General features: G+C 47.5%; 1 protein-coding gene across 6 annotated transcripts in view; it reads left to right on the top strand.

The window, feature by feature from the left end:
* The window catches only part of RGL1 (ral guanine nucleotide dissociation stimulator like 1), a gene marked incomplete at both ends in the record, with an annotated part of 162,133 nt that overhangs the window by 31,733 nt on the left and 112,653 nt on the right, over positions 1-17,747 (top strand). For 3 of the 6 annotated variants that reach the window (XM_080699286.1, XM_080699284.1, XM_080699282.1), the window contains 2 exons: positions 4,847-4,873; positions 5,758-5,868. The exons of 2 other annotated variants lie outside the window; for them this stretch is intronic. In XM_080699286.1, the coding sequence (XP_080555412.1) occupies positions 4,847-4,873; positions 5,758-5,868 (138 nt within the window). Of the gene's footprint in view, positions 1-4,846; positions 4,874-5,757; positions 5,869-17,747 lie in introns of those variants that run through there. One more of the 6 variants, XM_080699281.1, reaches the window with a different exon arrangement.

The raw sequence follows: 17,747 nt of genomic DNA, 5'->3' as shown, positions 1-17,747 counted from the left end.
TCTTTTGGACAAATACCAAGGATTGGCAGGACTGGGTCGTATGGTTCCCTTCCCTTCTCTTCTCACGTTGGTTACTGAGGATTGAACCCAGGAGTGTTCTCCCTCCAAGCTACAGCCCAGCCCTTTTTTTTTTTTTTTTTTTTTTGGTGGTACTGGGGTTCCTGGAAACCCTTCTACGTATGGACGACACTCCCAGACCCATTTTTATACTTTTTTATTTAGAAACAGGGTCTCTTAAGCCAGCACAGCTGGCTTCGAACCTGTGCGATCCTCCTGTCTCCGCCTCCCAAGCGCGGGGATCACAAGCGTGCGCCACCACGCCCGGCCAGCTCTTTTTATTTTGAAACAGATCTCGCTAAGTTCCTGAGGATCTCACTAAGTTACCGAGGCTGTACTCCAACCTGCAATCCTCCTGTTACAGCCTCCCAGGTACTGGGATTACAGGCGTGTGCCATCGTGCCTGGCTGGTAGTTGTATCTTTAATTTTTTTGAGGATCCTCTATACTGTTTCTCATAGTAGCTGCATTCATTTACATCTCCAGAACAGTGCACCAGGGTTCCCTTTTCTTCGCATCCTTGCCAGTACCTGTTATCTTTATATTTAAAATAATAGCCACTCTAACAACAAGCGTGAGGCGATACCTCATGACAGTTTTGACTCGTATCTCTCCCACGAGCAGTGACGTGGAGCATCTTTTCATGTATCCGTTGGCCATTCGTATGTGTCTTTGGGGAAAACGTGTATTCAGATCTTTTGCTCATTTTATTATATTTTTTGGTCCTGGGGGTGGAACCAGGGTCTTGAGCACCACCACATATTCCCACCCTGCCTGAGACCCACCATTGGACTCTGCTCAGCAAGTACTTTACCACTGGGCCACACCTCCAGCAACCTTGGCTTTTTTTAAATTGTGCTATTATTGTAATTATTTTGCTCTTGAATTATAGGAGTTCCTTATCTATTATGGATATTAATCCTTTATTAAATATGTAAATTACAAATATTTTCTTATTCCATCAGTTGCTTTTTGACTGTGTTGTTTCCTTTACTGTGTAGAAATTTTTTAGTTTAATGTAGTCATTCTTGTCTATTTGTTGTTGTTGTTGTCATGTTAGGTTTACTTTTGGGGGAGAGATCATTGCCAACACCAATCTCCTAAAGCTTTTCCCATTTTGTTTTTTTCTAGGTGTTTTTCAGTTTCAGATTTTATGTTTAAGACTTTAACCCAATTTGGAAAGAAAGAGAGAGAGAGAGACAGACAGACAGACAGAGACAGAGAGAGAATGAATGAATATAAATGTATATTTATGGTATAAATAAAATAAGGGTTTATTTGTGGAAGAGAATGGCCTTTCCCCGTTGTGTATACTTGGCACCCTTGTTAGAGATCAGTTGACCGTATACACTTGGATTTATCTTGGAGCTCTGTATGTCTATCTTTATGTGCCATACTGCTTTGATTACTGTAATTTTGTAATATGCTTCAAAGTCAGGAAGTGTGATGCCTCCAGCTTTTTTTTCCCCAAGTTTGCTTTGGCTTTTGGGATCCGTTGTGGTTCTATATGAATTTTAGGCTTTTTATTCTATAAATACTATGATTGAGCTTTTGATAGGGGTTTTGAATTTGTAGATAGTTTTGGTTACCATGGACTTTAACACATTAAGTCTTCCAGTCCATAAAACATGGGATATCTGTTTATTTATCAACAGAATAACTATTGGAATTAGTAAACAAATTCAGCAAAGTTACAAATAAAAATTCAGTACATATGTTGTTTCTAATCATTAACAACCAATTATCAGAAAATGAAATTAAGAATCTAATGCTAATTACAGTAACATCAAAAAGAATAAAATATTGGACACTACTGAAAACTGACCACTATTGAAAACTGTCCATTATAGGTGGTACACACCTATAATCCCAGTACTTGGGAGGTTGAGACAGGAGGATTATAGGTTTTCAGCCAGCCCCAGTACCTTAGCAGGACCCCAAGCAATTTAGTGGGACCCTGCTTCAAAATAAAAAAACAAAATAGGGCTGGGGGTCTAGCTCAGAGGCAGAACGACTCTGGGTTCAATTCTTATACCAAAAGAAAAAAAAATAGAGAAATAAATGCTTAGGAATAAACTTATCAAAAGAGACAGAAGATTCACATGCTGAAAACTGCATCCATTGCTGATCTTTTAACAAAAATGTAGCCTGACTTCTCAGGACTCTGCTAGGTTGCAGGAGGGCTAGTCTGGTAAATAAATCCAGTGGGATAATAAATGGCTTACTGGTTTATCATTCCCACATAATGTCCAGGATCATTTTAATCCAAAGGTGCTGGTACTAAAGTAATAATTTCTGCACTGAATAGGAGTGATTTTTTTTTAAAGCAAATATAAAAAATTTAGCCTGGCGTGGTGGCACATGCTTGTAATCCCAGCATTTGGGAGGCTGAAACAGGAGGATCGTGATTCGTGGACAGCCTCCACTACTTAGTGAGGCTCTTGGCAATTCAGTGAGACCCTGTTTCAAAATAAAGAATAAAAAATAGGCTGGGAGTGTAGCTTGGAGGTAGAATGCCCCTGGGTTTCATTCCCAGTACTGAAAAAAAAAAAAAAAAGTAAACTGCTATATTTGATTGCTCTATGTAGTCTAAAACCAGCTTTTGCTGTCATTACTGTTTTTGTTTATGCAGACCAGAATTTGTAGAGAATCAACTACATTATCAGGTATAAGTGCAAACAATTACTCTTGGAATCCTCTCTGACATTTTAAGGCAACTCAGCAAGGCGTCCTGTGAGGTTTTCCCAGGGTGTCCACAGCACAGCTCTTACGGAGGAGGAAGTACAGTAAGAAGGTGGACTTCTGGTCCCTTCCCACTCAGATGCTCGTCCCATCCTATAGACGAGGAAGTGCAGGTGCAGGGAAGCAGGGTGTAGGCTCGCTCTCACCCGAGGCCTGGTCCGAGGGGATCCACTTGACTTTCCTTGATACACCAGGTGGCCAGCCAGGGGATTATGGTGGAGGCCAGGAGGGGAAGAGACTTGGATCCTCAGGGGGCCTGTGAGTGGCCCCTGCCCTGCCCAGGACGGCGATCCTGGGATGCGCGAGGGTGAAGAACTTACGTCAGTGTCTCTGAAGTGGAAAGTTTTCAATAGTGTCCAAATTATGACCCCGAACGGTGCTAAAGTAGTGGTGAAATCAATGTTGTGTTGCTTACCTGTTTGCAGGTGCAGTTTTTAGCCTTCAGTATCACTGAATTGGTCCTCTGGGGTTGGCCTGAGGATGGCTCTGGGTCCTGAGGACATCCTGTCCTGGTCATCACAGAAGGATCTAGTCTACGTGTGGGCTTTGTGGTGTTTGTTGTTTCTTTATTTTTAAACACAAACAACCACTTCAGTTGGATAAAAAGAGCATTCTTCTCTCAACAGTCACCGAGTCCCGTAGGTTCTGGTTGTAAGGAGGGGACTTAACTGACTGAGTGACTTACAGATCTGACTCGCAGTGTCCAGAGGTCTTTCCCCCTAGCTGGGGCCTTGCTGTCATTTATTTTGCTTTTCTGAAAACATCAGTTCACTAGATTCCCTAACTTTTCAGCTCAGATATATGTGTTATTAACCAAAGCCCAGACTCGTACTTCAGCATAGCAATTCGTAGGAGGCCTTTTATTTTCTTCTTTCAAAACGTCAGCGGGGTGTGGTGGCGCATGCCTGTAATCCCAGCACTTGGGAGTTTGAGAATCACAGGTTCAAGACCAGCCTCAGCGACACAGGGAGACTCAGCAACCTGGTGAGACCCTGTTTCAAACAAAAAAATATTAAAGGGCTGTGGGTGTAGCTTGGAGGTAGAATGTTTCTAGTTTAAATTCCCAGTAGAAAGCAAAACAACACACACACATACACAGGGAAAAAGAAAAAATCGGAGGCTGAATAGCATAAGACACATGAGCCCTAAAGATCTGTGTGGTTGGCATGGAATTCTGGCACGTGTCAAATTTGATGGCATTATTATCTGTTATCTCTTTCTGTTGATTTATTAAAACTGGATCTGAAGCGTAATAATCTTTTGTCCCAACACAGACTTTTCTGATATGATAAAACCCCACTGGCAGTGGTCCTGTGAAGGGCTTCCTGTGTCCCCATAGGACAAGCAACCGACCCAGCCGCATTGGCTTCTCAGGAGACCACAGGAGCCCCAGTGCCACCCTGGCCACTGTCAAGCCCCTCGAAGCCCTGGTGCGTTGGCCCTTCCCTCCCACGAAGAAGAGGCATATCAGAGGGGCTGGCAGGAGAAGTCCAGAGCGGTTTCCTCAGGGGAGTTGGCCCTGCAGGCTGGGTATAAGCCCCCACCCCAGGCGTGGTTCTGTGCACATCCAGGTGTCCTCTGACCTTACTCTTTTCCTAATAAAAAACTTCCTGGCTTCCGGAATCAGGCCAGTGTGACTTAATGATTCCCAATTCAAAAGAGGGTAACTAGCAGATCATGGAAGTAGTTCTGCCCCATCCCGCCCCCTCGGTTCTCTTGGGAAGAAAGAGGACCCCCATCGCACACGTGCTTCTATGTTGGCACCTGGTGGCCATCGGGAAAACCCCATCGGCTGGAGAGGGTCCTTTCCCGATCTGCCCCGAGCTGGGGAAAATGATTTCCTGCTGGCTTCGTCCGCGGGATTTAAGAAAGGGAGAGTGCGCTCGGAGCACAAACAGGAAAGCCTGACATCACGGCCGGGGAGGAGTCTGCGGCGCCGGCGGCTCGCGCTCCCTTTGTGGCCGGAGCGCGCAGAGGGCCCGGCCGGGCGGCGGGAGCGGAGCGGCAGCCGCGCACCATGCGCCCGCGCCCCGGAGCCGCGGCGGAGGATGAAACTGCTCCGGCAAGCTAAAATGGTAACGCGAGCGCCCGGCCGCCTGCCGGGTCCTCTCCCGCGCCTCGGGGCTCCGGGAGCGAGCGCCCCGGGCCGGGGCTGGAGGCGCTGCCCGGCTCCGGGTCCTCGGCCTCGGCCGCCCCCTCCCCACCCTCCTCCCCCCGGCCGCGGCGGGTCTGGACCGGTGCTGTCCGGGGCGGAGAACTTGGGGAGAGCTGCCGAGCGCGGCGCCCCCCTCCCGCGGCGCGGCACCCAGGTTAGCCCGAGGCTGGAGCCCGGGACTGGGGCTGAGGGCGCGGGCGAGGGATGGCTTGCTTATTCTGCACTCGCAAGATTCTTTCACGGAAACCCAAACTTTCCGCCCCCGCTAACTTTTTAGGCTCCCAAACAATAAAGAGGAGAAAAAGACAAGCTCATTTCCCCCCCAAAGGAGCCAGGACGTTTTGGCATTTTAAACACTTGTTTGTGTCGGAGTTTAAAACCCAGTTCGCTCGAATGGTTGAGCCACCTAGAATAGTACAAACTTTTTTTCAGCAAATGAGTTATTTTGTCCTTTTACTAAAGGGGGGGGGGGTGAGAGAATTAGGACGAAACCACCGTTTCTTTATAAAAGAAGAAAAAGTTTAAAAACTCTCTTAAGATATGTGAGTGGGTCTAGGAAAAATAACTAGATGGAAAAGCCGGGATCCTGATACCACCGGAGGGCAAGGAGCCAAGAAAACCTCAGCTCCCTGTGGCAGTGTCTTGTATCTTGTATGGCTCTGATCGCAGCATTTATTTTGAACGGCCAGCCCACCGTGTGCCCCGAGTGCTCGTGTAAGGAGTACAGCAGCTGGGATAGATTGTGGTTAGCAGAGAGGAAAAAAAAAACCACTCTTTTTCTTTCTCTTTATCCCTCCCTGGCAGAGCTCGATTCAGGACTGGGGTGAAGAGGTAGAGGAAGGAGCTGTTTACCATGTCACCCTCAAAAGAGTCCAGATTCAACAGGCTGCCAATAAAGGAGCGAGATGGCTAGGGGTGAGTAAAGCCGGAGGGACTGCGACCCGGGAGCTGCAGCCTCTGCAGCGCTGTGAATGTTATTATTATCTAGCAGAAGAGGTAGGCCCCCCCCCCCCCCCATTTTGGCTTTAAAAAGGAAATTGCTAAACTGTTCAGGTCTGGTTTTGGACTTGATGTTTCCCAAAGCATCTTCCCTAGGTTTCTCAATATTTGAAAATCGCTTAGACATGTCTTGAGGTCTCTGGCAATAGGTCCGGGGTGGGGTGGCAGAGAAGCACACACAGGGTCGTGGGCAGAAGGCAGCCTCTGTCAGGGACACTGAGCAGCTTTGCCCAGGTGTGTCCCTCCCCTCCCTGTCCTCCCCGGATGGAGGCTGACACCTCTCCTCTACTCCCAGAATACCCAGAATGCTCAGGGGACAGACCAGTCCAAGTCTGCTTCTGTTGGGGTGGGGTGGGGGTGGCACGTTTCCCAGTGTGACCTCCTTTCTGCAGCAGGGGAGGAGAGAAATGCACGCTTGGTGCCCGTGACTTCCAGTGTAGGGTATGAAGGGGGGGGGGCTTTGGAATAGCGTTCCTTCCCCAAGTAAAACTCTTTGCCACTGAGATTCTAAAAATTGGAAAGGGTCCTGTGAGTTCATGTGGATTTTTCAACATATCCTAAGTGGAGGGACTGTGCAAAACAGAAGGCCCAGCATGAAGGTCATTACTTTGGCAACCACAAACTTATGATCGAAAGAATTCTGGATCTGGGGGTAGGAAAGAGAGAGAGAGAGAGAGAGAGAGAGAGAGAGAGAGAGAGAGAGAGAGAGAGAGGTATGAGATAAGATGTCTTGGGAAAGACAGTAGTGGTAGGCTGAGCAGAGGGATGGAGTGTGCTCCCTGGCCTCCTCTAGTCCCTCTGGGTGTTACAGGCGGTAGGCTATAGTGTGATGAAGGTTCTGCACTCTCGACCCATTTTTTACTGGCTTTGGGTGTCAGAAAATTCAGGTTGTTTGGAGCAGTATCATTCAAAGTTGGGGCATGAAGGGGGCTGGAGAACGAGTGGTTTAGAGCCTCGTGCTAAGCGTGGGGCGACGTGCGTCTTGTGCATCTTGGTGTTGAAGCAGGAGGGCCCGCACCTTGCTTCCTCCACTGCGGTCAGTGCCTTCCCCCGCTCCTTCAGCTCAGGCCTGCGCTGTCCCTGGACTCAGGCCGAGATGCCCTCACTAGGGCAGCAGGTGTGGTTTGGAAAGACGGGACCCTTGCCCGTGAGAGCCTTACTTACCAAGTCTTACCAAGTGGGCGCCTTGTTCAGAAGACCTTTTCAAGTCGATCGTGCACGTCACCAGCACGCTTGATAGAGAGAAGCAGAAGTGGCGTCTGAGGAGCCATCAGTTTGTTATTGGTGTGTGCGTGTGTGCGCACGCGTGTGTGGCAACTGCAGAACAAGTCACATGTTCTGAACCAGTTGCCTTCAAGAAGGTGATAGCATGTTCTGACGTTGGGTCATTCTCCTCTTTCCAGTGAGATGGATGTTGCTTAGGTAGCACCTTTGATTTCTGTAAAAGTACAACAGCTGTGAATGCCATAGGGGGAGGGGGGAGGGGAGGGGTCCACTCTGCAGCCCCCTCCCCATAAGCTGAGGTTCAGTTAGGTGTCTGTAGTCACTAGGAATTCTCGCTGACCGCTCTGTTTGCTACTGGACGCAGCTTCTCTCCTGTCCCCTCTCTCTGGGCGTCCTCAAATGTGCACAGAGTTCAGAGGTGGTTGACCCTGGATTTCACCGCAGATCTGACATAATGAGAAGAAAGATGATGTAAAAAGATTAGTTCTAGTTGAGGGAGGACTCCTTCCCCCACTTCAGCAAAGTGTGACTTACTGCCAGCGCCCTGCCGCTCCGGAGCCGGTCCTCGGCACTCTGCCTCTGATAACGTGTTTTCCTGACTTAGGTGTTGTGCAGGGAAGCTCTGTTTTTGTCCTTGGAAATTCCATTCATTAAATGTGACTCAACCAACTGAGCTGAGCACTTTACAAAACCTTTCTTTTTAGGACGGGGTGGCTTCACCGTGTTTGTTTTCCTCCGTGCCAATAACTTTTCAGAATTCTTCAATGGAGCCAGTTTTAGCATTAACTAGAGATCGAGATGAGGGGAGGAAATGACCAAAATGACAGTAACCTATAAGGAAGGTGGCATTCTGGTTATCTTTTTTTTTTTTTTTTTACACAGGAGGAAACGAATGCCCAGAGGGGTAACATTGTTTGCCAGGGTCATGTCATAGGAAGTGGTAAAGGCCAGGGAAGAACCCATCTGCTGAGCTCCTTGCTGTTAGTTAAGAAAGGCCTGGGCCCTTACCGGTGTTTCCACCGTAGCTGGAGAGACTGTGGGCTCAGAAGAGTAGGAGCGCTGTGGTATGCTTCGCCCTGATGGGTGCAGCGGGTACAGACCTTGAGAGATGTGGCTTTCTGGTCCCATTCACGCGTTAGATGAGGAATGCATGTGGGAGGCATGTCACGAAGATGCGAATCATGTTGATAAACTCTACTTTGGCCGAGGAAAACAGGGTGCGCTAAAGACATTACGAGCGTGTGAATGTAGGCATGGCCTCCATGTGTGTTTATAATGCTATTCAAAAAGCCCAAAAGGTAGAGGACAGTTTTCGTATTTTGTAATATTAAGACCTCTAAACATAATCAGGATTCAATTCTGGGAACTATAGCAAAATAATATCCATTGTTAGATGTAAAGTATCATATAATCTATAGTATTTAGGTCATTCTTTTTAAATTTCTCAAATTTTGTGATTAAGTGATCTTTTTTGTTTGTTTATTTCCTTGTGGTACTGGGGATTGAATCCATGAGCATTCCATGTCCAAGCTACACCCCCAACCCTTTTTATTTTTTGAAACAGGGTCTTGCCAGGTTGCTGAGAATCTGACTAAGCTAACAAGCTGATTACGAACCTGTGATCCTCCTGTCTCAGCCTCCCAAGTACTGGGATTACAGGCATTCACCACCATACATGGCTTGAGTTTTAAACTAAAACAGTATGTCTTTGATTCCACTAAGACTATTTTGGTACCACCAAGTAGGCCCGAGACCTGGTTTGCTCATTCACAGAGCTACAGTCTTGCCCATTGATCATGAAGTTATGTTGGTAACTTTGACAAATCAAAGATCAATGAAATACCGGCTCATTTTCCTTTGACAGTAGCCTCTTCGGTTGGGATAATTTTACCCACCTATATTTCTCATAGAAAAATGGCTCCAGTTATGTCATAAAAAATCTCAGGATTGGAAGAGATATTTTAAAAATTTCATCCAGCCATTCACTTAGCTGGTGAACATGCGGTGATTTTTGGAAGGGTAGATAGTCAAAGCGTGTTATTTGACTTTGGTCCCAACAACAATGATATGTAAAAATGAATTAAGAAGCTGGGCATGTTGGTACAGGCTTGTAATCCTAGCATTTGGGAGGAGACGGGAGGATGAGGACAGACTCAGCTACTACTTAGTGAAGCCCTTTGCAACTCAGTGAGACCCTGTTTCAAAATAAAGAAATAAGAAAAAAAAATAGTGCTGGGGGCGTAGCTCAGAGGTAGAATGCCCTTGGGTTCCATCCCCAGTAATGAAAAAAAAATTAAAAAATACCATTATTCTCTGGAAGTTGGAAATATATCATTTTAGGAAGAATGCTCAAAGGGATAAAGGAAAATAATCCAGAGAAGGGGCTTTGTTGTCTTCAGAAAAGACAAATTCAGAATCCGGAGAAATGTGTCGAACCTAATGTAAGTTCAGCCAGGGAAAATTTGTTTCACAAGCTGGATTGTCAGTTCTAGGTCAACTCTGCAGGGTCAGTGGAGGTCACGTGGCTTTTCTCAGTTCCCTGCTTCTGGGGTCACGCTGTCCTTGTGGGGCCAGGACCTCTCGCCCCTGTGTCGTGTTTATCACACTGTTTCCCACACAGGCTCTTGATAGATGTTTGTTGGGCTGAGTTGAAAAGTTCAATAGCTGGGAGACTGGCAAAGATAGTGGAGTAAGGCAGAAGAACCCAGAACATAGGGAGAGAAGGAGCTGGGGCCTGGTAGAGAACCTCGGTGCATTAGTTGACTTCTGCATCACTGCGACCAAGACGCCTGACAAGCACAGCTTAGATAAGGAGAAGCTTCTGTGGCTCATGGTCGCAGAGGTTCAGTTCCACAGCCTGTTGGCTCCAAGACAGAAACATCCTGGGGGAAGGAAGCAGCTCCAAGCAGCTCTAAAGGAGAGAGAGAGGGACAGAGAGGGACGGGCAGGGACAGATATCATCCCTGGTGCCATCCCCCAGCGATCTACCTCCTCCGGCCACACACGGCCTGCCTGTAGTTATCACTTCCTAAGTCCACTCAAATTTCTAAGCCATGAATGGATCATCTCTGATAAGGTTAGAACTCTGATTCAGGTATTTCACCTCTGAACATTTCTACATTGCCAACACACGAGCTTTTCTGGGGAACACTCCATAGCTACACCCTAACACGGTGTGCGAGGGAACGGTGGTCCGTCCATGGGTTACGTGAGTGCCATGGGAAGGCCAACCATTTGCAGCGTCTGGACTGAGAATTGACCTCACTGACCCTGTGGATGGACTCTGCCTGGCGTTGCGGTGGGTTTCCATGCCTTTTGCCTTCATTTGGGTACAGTTCCTTGAATCCTCAGCTAACTTCGCTTCCGGAAATCTTCTCCCATCCTGCAAGTGTGGATGAGCTGTCCCTCCTGTGTGCTCCAGAGCATGCTGTAATGGCCTGTTTGTTGTACCTCCCACTTGACCGTAAACTTGTAACCGTGGCAGAAACTCAAGAAATGTTTGTTGAAATGAATGCATCAAGGGTCATCCTTCTTTGGAAGACTCACCGAGTCTTGATAAATTTGAACTTATGGTTACTTTTCATTTAAAACAAAATCAGCAGGAAGATATCAGCTTATAAAGAGGGGGAGGTGGGTGTGGGAGTGAGAAAATCGATTAGGTAATGATTATAGCTGTCTCAACATCCTTTCTGGAACGGAGCAGGGCACAAGCAAAGGCAGCCAGGATTCGTTTTAGCAAAAATCCCCCAGTACCTTTTCAAGCCAAGAGTTGTACTCATCTTATTACTGACGGATGAAGAAATAAAGGCAGTGCACGAGTTAAAAAGTGTTGGCAAGTGTTGCAGCTGTATGTGGTTGGAGAGCAGGAGCGGGTTTCGAGTTGTAAGGAGATAAGCCCTGGAGGAGCCTGGAGTTTACATTGGTCATCCTTGTTTTCTTCTAGGGAAGCAGGCCCTTGGGTCACAGTATTCACGTCTGTTGGAATGTTTAATTTAGGCTTTAGAGGGTCAATTTCAAAATTTAGCAATCATCTGTACATGAACCAACTGGTATTTTTCATTTTGACCTTGGGAACAGGTGTCTAAATGAATTAATCCAATAGTATGTGGCCAGTCCCAGTCAAGAAAGTAGAGCAAATTTAAACTGCCTGAGATGCTGTTCTTGGATTGGTGCTTTTCACTGCTCTCAAAATCTGTTGGGATCTGTAGAAGAAATGCGTAGCATGTGATTAAGAAGATCCATTTCAGTTTGCCATTGTCAAGAGTACTGCACTGAGTTTATAACACATGTCGACCCCTAGCAAATATTAACGGAATAAATATGAAAGGCACAATTTTAAATTAAGGAGAAAAAAAATGGATGGACCTGGAGAACATTTTGTTAATGAGATTAGCTGGTCACTGAAAGTGAAGGGCCATGTGTTTTCTCTCACGTGTGCAAGACAGGGAGTGAACGGGATCCAAGAGGGGCTGTAGATAATGGAGGAGAAGCCACAGTGAGCGGTGGAGGGGTCTGGGGGCGGGGGCGGTGGTGACGGGGAGAGAGGATGAATGGGGGAAACACTGCCATTAACATACACGGGCGTACACGAGTGTGTCAGTGGTAGTCTCAGTGGCGTGTATGGGCAGGGGAGGCAGGAGGGAGGAGGCTGGGGAGGAGGGAGCTCAGCGAGTGCGGTGGGCGCGGACATCCCTGCCACTCTGAACTGCTTTGTGAAGTGAGGCTACAGTGCACCCATAACAGTGTATTTAAAAAGAGCAAAGGAAAGAAGATAAATACCGTGCCTCTGCGCGTTAGCTGGAGCTTGTCACTGTCTTCTGCTTGTTTCTGTCTTCTTTGTCCATAGCGTACATGTCCATTCTAAGTAATCACAGTATAGAGTCTGTCTCGGGGTTTTTGCTTTTCTTATGTTAAGATAAGCAGAAACCATTAGTTAGGCAAAACATTTCAATTTGTACCATGATTTACTTTTTTGCAGAAACAAAAAATGATTTTTACAAACAGAGCCAGAAAAGTATTGGTAACAGGGGAGGATAATAAACGTGGCTTCATTCCATCAGGGACACCCAGCCAGTTCTGCGTCTGGGTCGCGGGTGGGTGTGGCTAGCTCCGCAGAGTTGATCTGGAGTGCTCTGGGTCTCTGGAGTCTCTGGGTCATGTGCGGTTAAACACAGCCTAAGTGGTTGCCCTCGCTGCTGCTGTTGTGTGCCTTCTCTGACTCCGTCATGTGTCTGAGCCTGCTAACCTCTCCTTCCGTAGTGAGCGTGTCTTCGTCCCACACCTACTTTCTGCCAGACACCATGTTGAATATTGGGAAGATAAAGTAAGATAAAACCCGTTTCTGAGGATCTTACTGGGAACGGGAGAGACAGAAAGTTACACTGACTGCAGCAGTGTTTGTGAGTGAGCGCTCTGGTTGGGTGCCTGGCAAGGGCATACTGAAACCTGATGGGGGAGAGGGGTGGGCCGGCTAGGAAGGCGGCAGAGGAAAGCAGGCCTTCAGTGGGGTGGTGATGGGTGCAGGGGCAAGGGGCTCCTTTTGTTGGGAGAAAAGGCCAGAGGGAAGGAGATTTGATGAATGAGTGCCAGGTACAATGTGAAATAATCAACACCATCGGCAATGTGCACGGGAAGGGAGGGCGACCAGGATGCAGAGGTAAGCACACCCAGCGCTGTGTGCAGGTAGGCTCCTCTCCTGTCACTCGGAACCCCTTTAGGATGCTTAATTCAAATGCACCGATAAAAGTATATTTTAAAAAAGCTGAAGGAGGGTGTGTGTGGTGCTAGGGGAGGCGTTCCAGCCAGACCAGACAGCACACAGCGTGTCGTGTGGGAAGCCCAGAGGCCTGAGATGAAGCTCGGGCCTGGAAAGAGGGAGCAAGACAGGGCCAGAGGGGAAGGCGCGGGCCACTCCTCAGAGCCCAGCGCAGTTCTCAGCTGTGGAGTCACTAGCCCTGGAATTCGCCTCGTCCTGAATACCAGGGCCGCCAGTGGTGGAGGGTTTGGCATGGTCAGATTTCCATCTGAGAGTGATGATCCGTCAGTAGCTGAAGGGTAGATGCCTTGACAGGTCAGTCGGAGGGGAGCAAGGGACTGGAGGGGCTTTCGTGGTGATGAGGTGGGGGTTGAGGCCCTGGAAGCAGATAAGAGGGCTGGGGTCGCTGGGCGGACAGGTGCAGGTGTGGGGGGAAGGAGGCAGGGCGGGGGGCGCGGAGCAGAGCTCTGGCTGGCAAGGGTCTTAGGCACCTCGATTTCCAAGAGGTCAGTGCCATCCCTGTCGCTTTGGGTCCTATGGGCTGGGGACCTCACTTCAGGCCTCCTCTGTGTAAGGCGAGAGCAGATGCCTCTGTTCCCACGAGAAGGTCTCTGCAGGAAAAGCAGACCCGGGTGTGCTGAAGTGTCCAAGCAGAGAGAGTCTCCGCTCGAGATCACCAGAGTCAAGGCCGGAAGCGCCGCTGGCCCCTCGGTTCCTCCATCTGTGCAGAGCTGGCGCCCTGGTCTTCTTTTCTTGTTTCTTCTCTAGCCTTCTGCTTCCCTACAAACTAAACAAATGGAATTCCTAGGTCATGGAGAGAGAGTAAATATGGAACCCACTGCACTATGATTACAGGGTTGTATTTTAGACAACAGCAGTTAAACTTATAATTGTGTTGTTAGGGACACAAGACATTTTATGGGTCAGTGTCCTGGTCTTTTTCTCTGTCCCTACGCAGTATCTTGAGACACTCCGGCACTGTCGATCCTGGCTGCTGGCATGCTGCTCTCGGGGGCTCACTCTGTTGCTAGTCCTCCGCCTGTGTCAAAGAAGAATTTTAGTAAGATCTAACGATTCCCTAGTTTACCACAACCACATCTCGGTCTCTTTGTTTCTCTCAAATGCACGCGCGTGTACACACACACACACACACACACACACACACACACACACACACTCACACACACAGAGCCTAAATAGGAAAGTGTCTTTTCATAGCTGGGTGTGGTATTGCACACCTTTGATCCCAGTACTTGGGAGACTGAGACAGGGGATTTCAGGTTCAAGGCCGGCTTCAGCCACTGAGTTAGAAAAGAAAAATATTTCAAAATAAAAATTTAAAAAGGGGCGTGTAGCTCAGAGGTAGAATGTTCCTGAGTTCTCAAGTTCAATCCCTAGTACAAAAAAACAAATACATAAAATCCTTTCCCATTTTACTTGTAGGATTCAGTCCCTCTTTCTAGTGTCACTCCATGGCCTCTCCTACTTATTGATCAAAGTTTGACGTGTCGTGCTTTGCTTGGTTTTCTTCAATTATGTCATTAGTCTGATTGCCTGATTGACTTAACTCTGAGTACTGCCTTCAGTTTTAAACAAGAATAAAACAGAGAAGGCAGGCAGGAAAGAGTTTGAGCAAGCTTGTGCCATCACAGGGAGACCCTACTTTGCAGGAAACGTAGTCGAGTGCTGCCTCTGCTGACTGCTGAACACTGCAGATACACCTGGCTTTCACTGGCTTGACTGCGCATGCGTCTGGTGACTGGGCTCCTGCGTGGTGGCCCCTCTGTGCACGTGATCTCCATGATCTCCAAGGGCAACGGTGGTGGTGATGGGGGAGGGCACATTGTTGGTGGTTCTAGGCTTTATTTTTATTTTTAACTCCCATAGCCTCATTACCGTACACTTTCTAGTATTTAATTGCTTATGCCGTTGGGGTCCATTCGTTTCCACACCGTCACTCTCACCCATGGGAGCTCCCCAGATGTTCTCTATATGCATGCTTTTGTCTACAGACCCTCATTCATCTTTTTTTCTCTTCTTTTCCTTCCTGTTGATTTAAATATTCATTTTTGTCTTTTATAAAGGTGAAGCCAAAGATGAGCCTTTCTAGTTTCATGATTCTAAGGATAACTGGCAGGCCCACGCCATGCCTCTGGTCGGTCGTATCAGCTGGGTCTCTCTGCAGTCTTCCTGCCAGTCGCTCTTCCTAGTTACGCTCTGTCTTCATGCCATTAGCATCTGTCCCTGATGGTGATGGAGCTAGAATCCATGGGCAGTTTTTAATCTAACAAAAGAAAACTTAATAGATATAGATAGCAGTAACAGAAACAGGATTCGGCCCTGGCTAAAAATAAAATGCTTTATAGTTATGCCTTGTCCAGTTAAAATTGCAACACTTGAAGTTGTTTATTGAGATAACTGAAACTCCTAAATAGAAAACTCAGGAAAACGGAAGCATTTGATTAGTTTGGAAGCAAAGGAAAAAGATTTGCCACTTCTGTCCAAAGGTTAACTCCTTCTAATAACAAAGCAATAAACAAATTCATTTTTAAAATGACTTAACCAAGTATTAACAAGGCCCAGGTCTGTGGAGGCCTGGCTGGGAATGAGCGCAGGGATCCCTCTCCCCTGCCAGGACCTCAGAGGAGCCTTCCTTTCCTGCCGCTATCCCCTCAGGGGGTCTCCAGCTTCAGCCAGTGTTCTGGGGATGAGCCTGTGCTTTGGGCCAGAGAGATCAGAATCCACAATTTACCTTGACGCCTGTGAGTTGCGTGGGCTTGAGCTGTGAGGTTACTTAACCTAAGTCGGAAATAACTCACCTGCAGAGTGGCGTTAATACCAGTGCCGTCCTGGTGGAATTGCGACCAGGCCTAAGTGAGTTTCATACTCTACGTGCTCGGCATACTGTCTAGGATGGAGGGGCCCTTGTCAGCCCACTGTCATGGCCGCCTTTGAGCCCGGCCCTGGACCTTTGTGGAAGCCTGGACGGCTCTCTTGCATGTGACCCTCGAAGCCCGAGGTTAGATGGAAGCCCAGATTGCTTGCTTATGAAACAGCGTTAAGGTTTTCAAGGCATCACTCCCATTTTGTGTATCTGAAAGGAAGGACCAACCACGGCAGGGTTTAGTGATCCCTGTGATGAGAAGTAACACGGATTGCTGGATTTGTCTTCTGGCTGTCTACACGGTGGAAGACAGAATTATTCCTTGGATTCCAATATTTGGCATTTAAAATTCCTTCAGTTTTTCTATAATTAATTTGTTGGGGTTCCTTTTTGTACTGAAAACGTTTTTCTATTTAACAGCGTATTCTGTCCCCTCCCTCCGTTCCTTCCTTGTACTGGGGATTGAACCCAGGGCGTTCTACCTCTCAGCCACATCCCAGCCTTTCCCCATCTCTGTTATATTTTTGTACTTTCACTGGTGCATCATAGTCTCACATCATAATGCAGGTCATGGTGATGGTGACAGACCTGCGGTTGGTGGGCCCCTCCCTCCCCTCCCTCCCTCCCCTCCCCCCTCCCCTCCCCTCCCTCCCCTCCTCTCCCCTCCCTCCCCTCCCCACTCACGGCACAGAGATTGCCGCTGTGTTCTCACCTACGTATTAACATCAATGGCAGTGTTCCCTTCGCTGATCTGCCCCTCCCCAGCCCTGCAGACCCCTCCCTCCCTCCATTACTTAGAGCTCCTCTCGTATCCCGGTTACTCTCTAGCTTCAGCATACACGAGAAAACATAGGACCCTTCACTTTCTGTGACTGGCTAATCTCACTTAACATAATGTGCTTCGGGTTCAAAAATCGATGGTTAGGCACCATGAAGTGGGTGACAGTGCCGTGACCAGAGTGTGTACGGCCCAAGGCCTCTTCCCTCTTGTCAGGGGAGTGCTAACCTGCCCGCCTTTAATATAGCACCCAGCAATTTTTATTTTGAAGCAGAATCTCAGTAAGTTCCTGAGGGTCTCACTAAGTTGCTGAGGCTGGCCTTGAACCTGAGATCCTCCTGTCTCAGCCCCAAGTACTGGGGTTACATGCGTGCGCTACCACACCTAGCTTAGATTCACTACTTCTGTTGGAAAAATAGGAGGGGGGGCACTTTTCTCTATAACCCCTCGGTCAGCATTATGCTAGTCTTAGTTGGGCATAATCTAAGATGTTAGCAAATGATGCTCACATCATAAATGTCAGGTCGAGATTACTCTGCTTGAGATAAAATGGAGATAAAATTTCTTATCATGCCACCTGTTGATTAGCTAATAGAGCACCTGGGCCCCAAACCAGGAATGAGCTGACTAGCTCCTGAGACTGTCTTTCAGAATGACTTTTACATCTTACATTTCCTCATCTGTGAAGGGGAGATAATGCCTGCTTTTCCAACTCTGCCCGTGGGTTTTGTGAGGACCACGTGTTAGTATTTCTAAAAGTACTCTCTGGTACATAAGTTGTATTAGGCATGGTGGTGCACACCTGTAATCTCATGAGGCAGGAAGATCCCACATACAAGGACAGCCTCTTGCAGCAGCCTAGCTAGAACTGTTGTAAAATAAAAAGCCTAAGGGGCCCAGACTGGATCCTGACTTCTAACACACACACACACACACACACACACACACACACACACACAATATATATATATATGTAATATATATATTATATATACATATATATAATATACATACACCACACATATATACAGACATATACACATATATAAGTATATAAAATCTATATAATTTTCCAAGACCTATCTTCTATCTCTTTTGTTACAGAACCACACGTAAGGAATTTCTTCTTATTGTTTAGCCTGAGGCCTTTCTTT

This window comes from Muscardinus avellanarius (genome assembly GCF_963383645.1).
Source record: "Muscardinus avellanarius genome assembly, chromosome: 7".
Taxonomy (NCBI): Eukaryota; Metazoa; Chordata; class Mammalia; order Rodentia; family Gliridae; genus Muscardinus; species Muscardinus avellanarius.
Note: the sequence above shows the minus strand (reverse complement) of the source record. Positions and strands in the feature narration are given on the sequence as shown.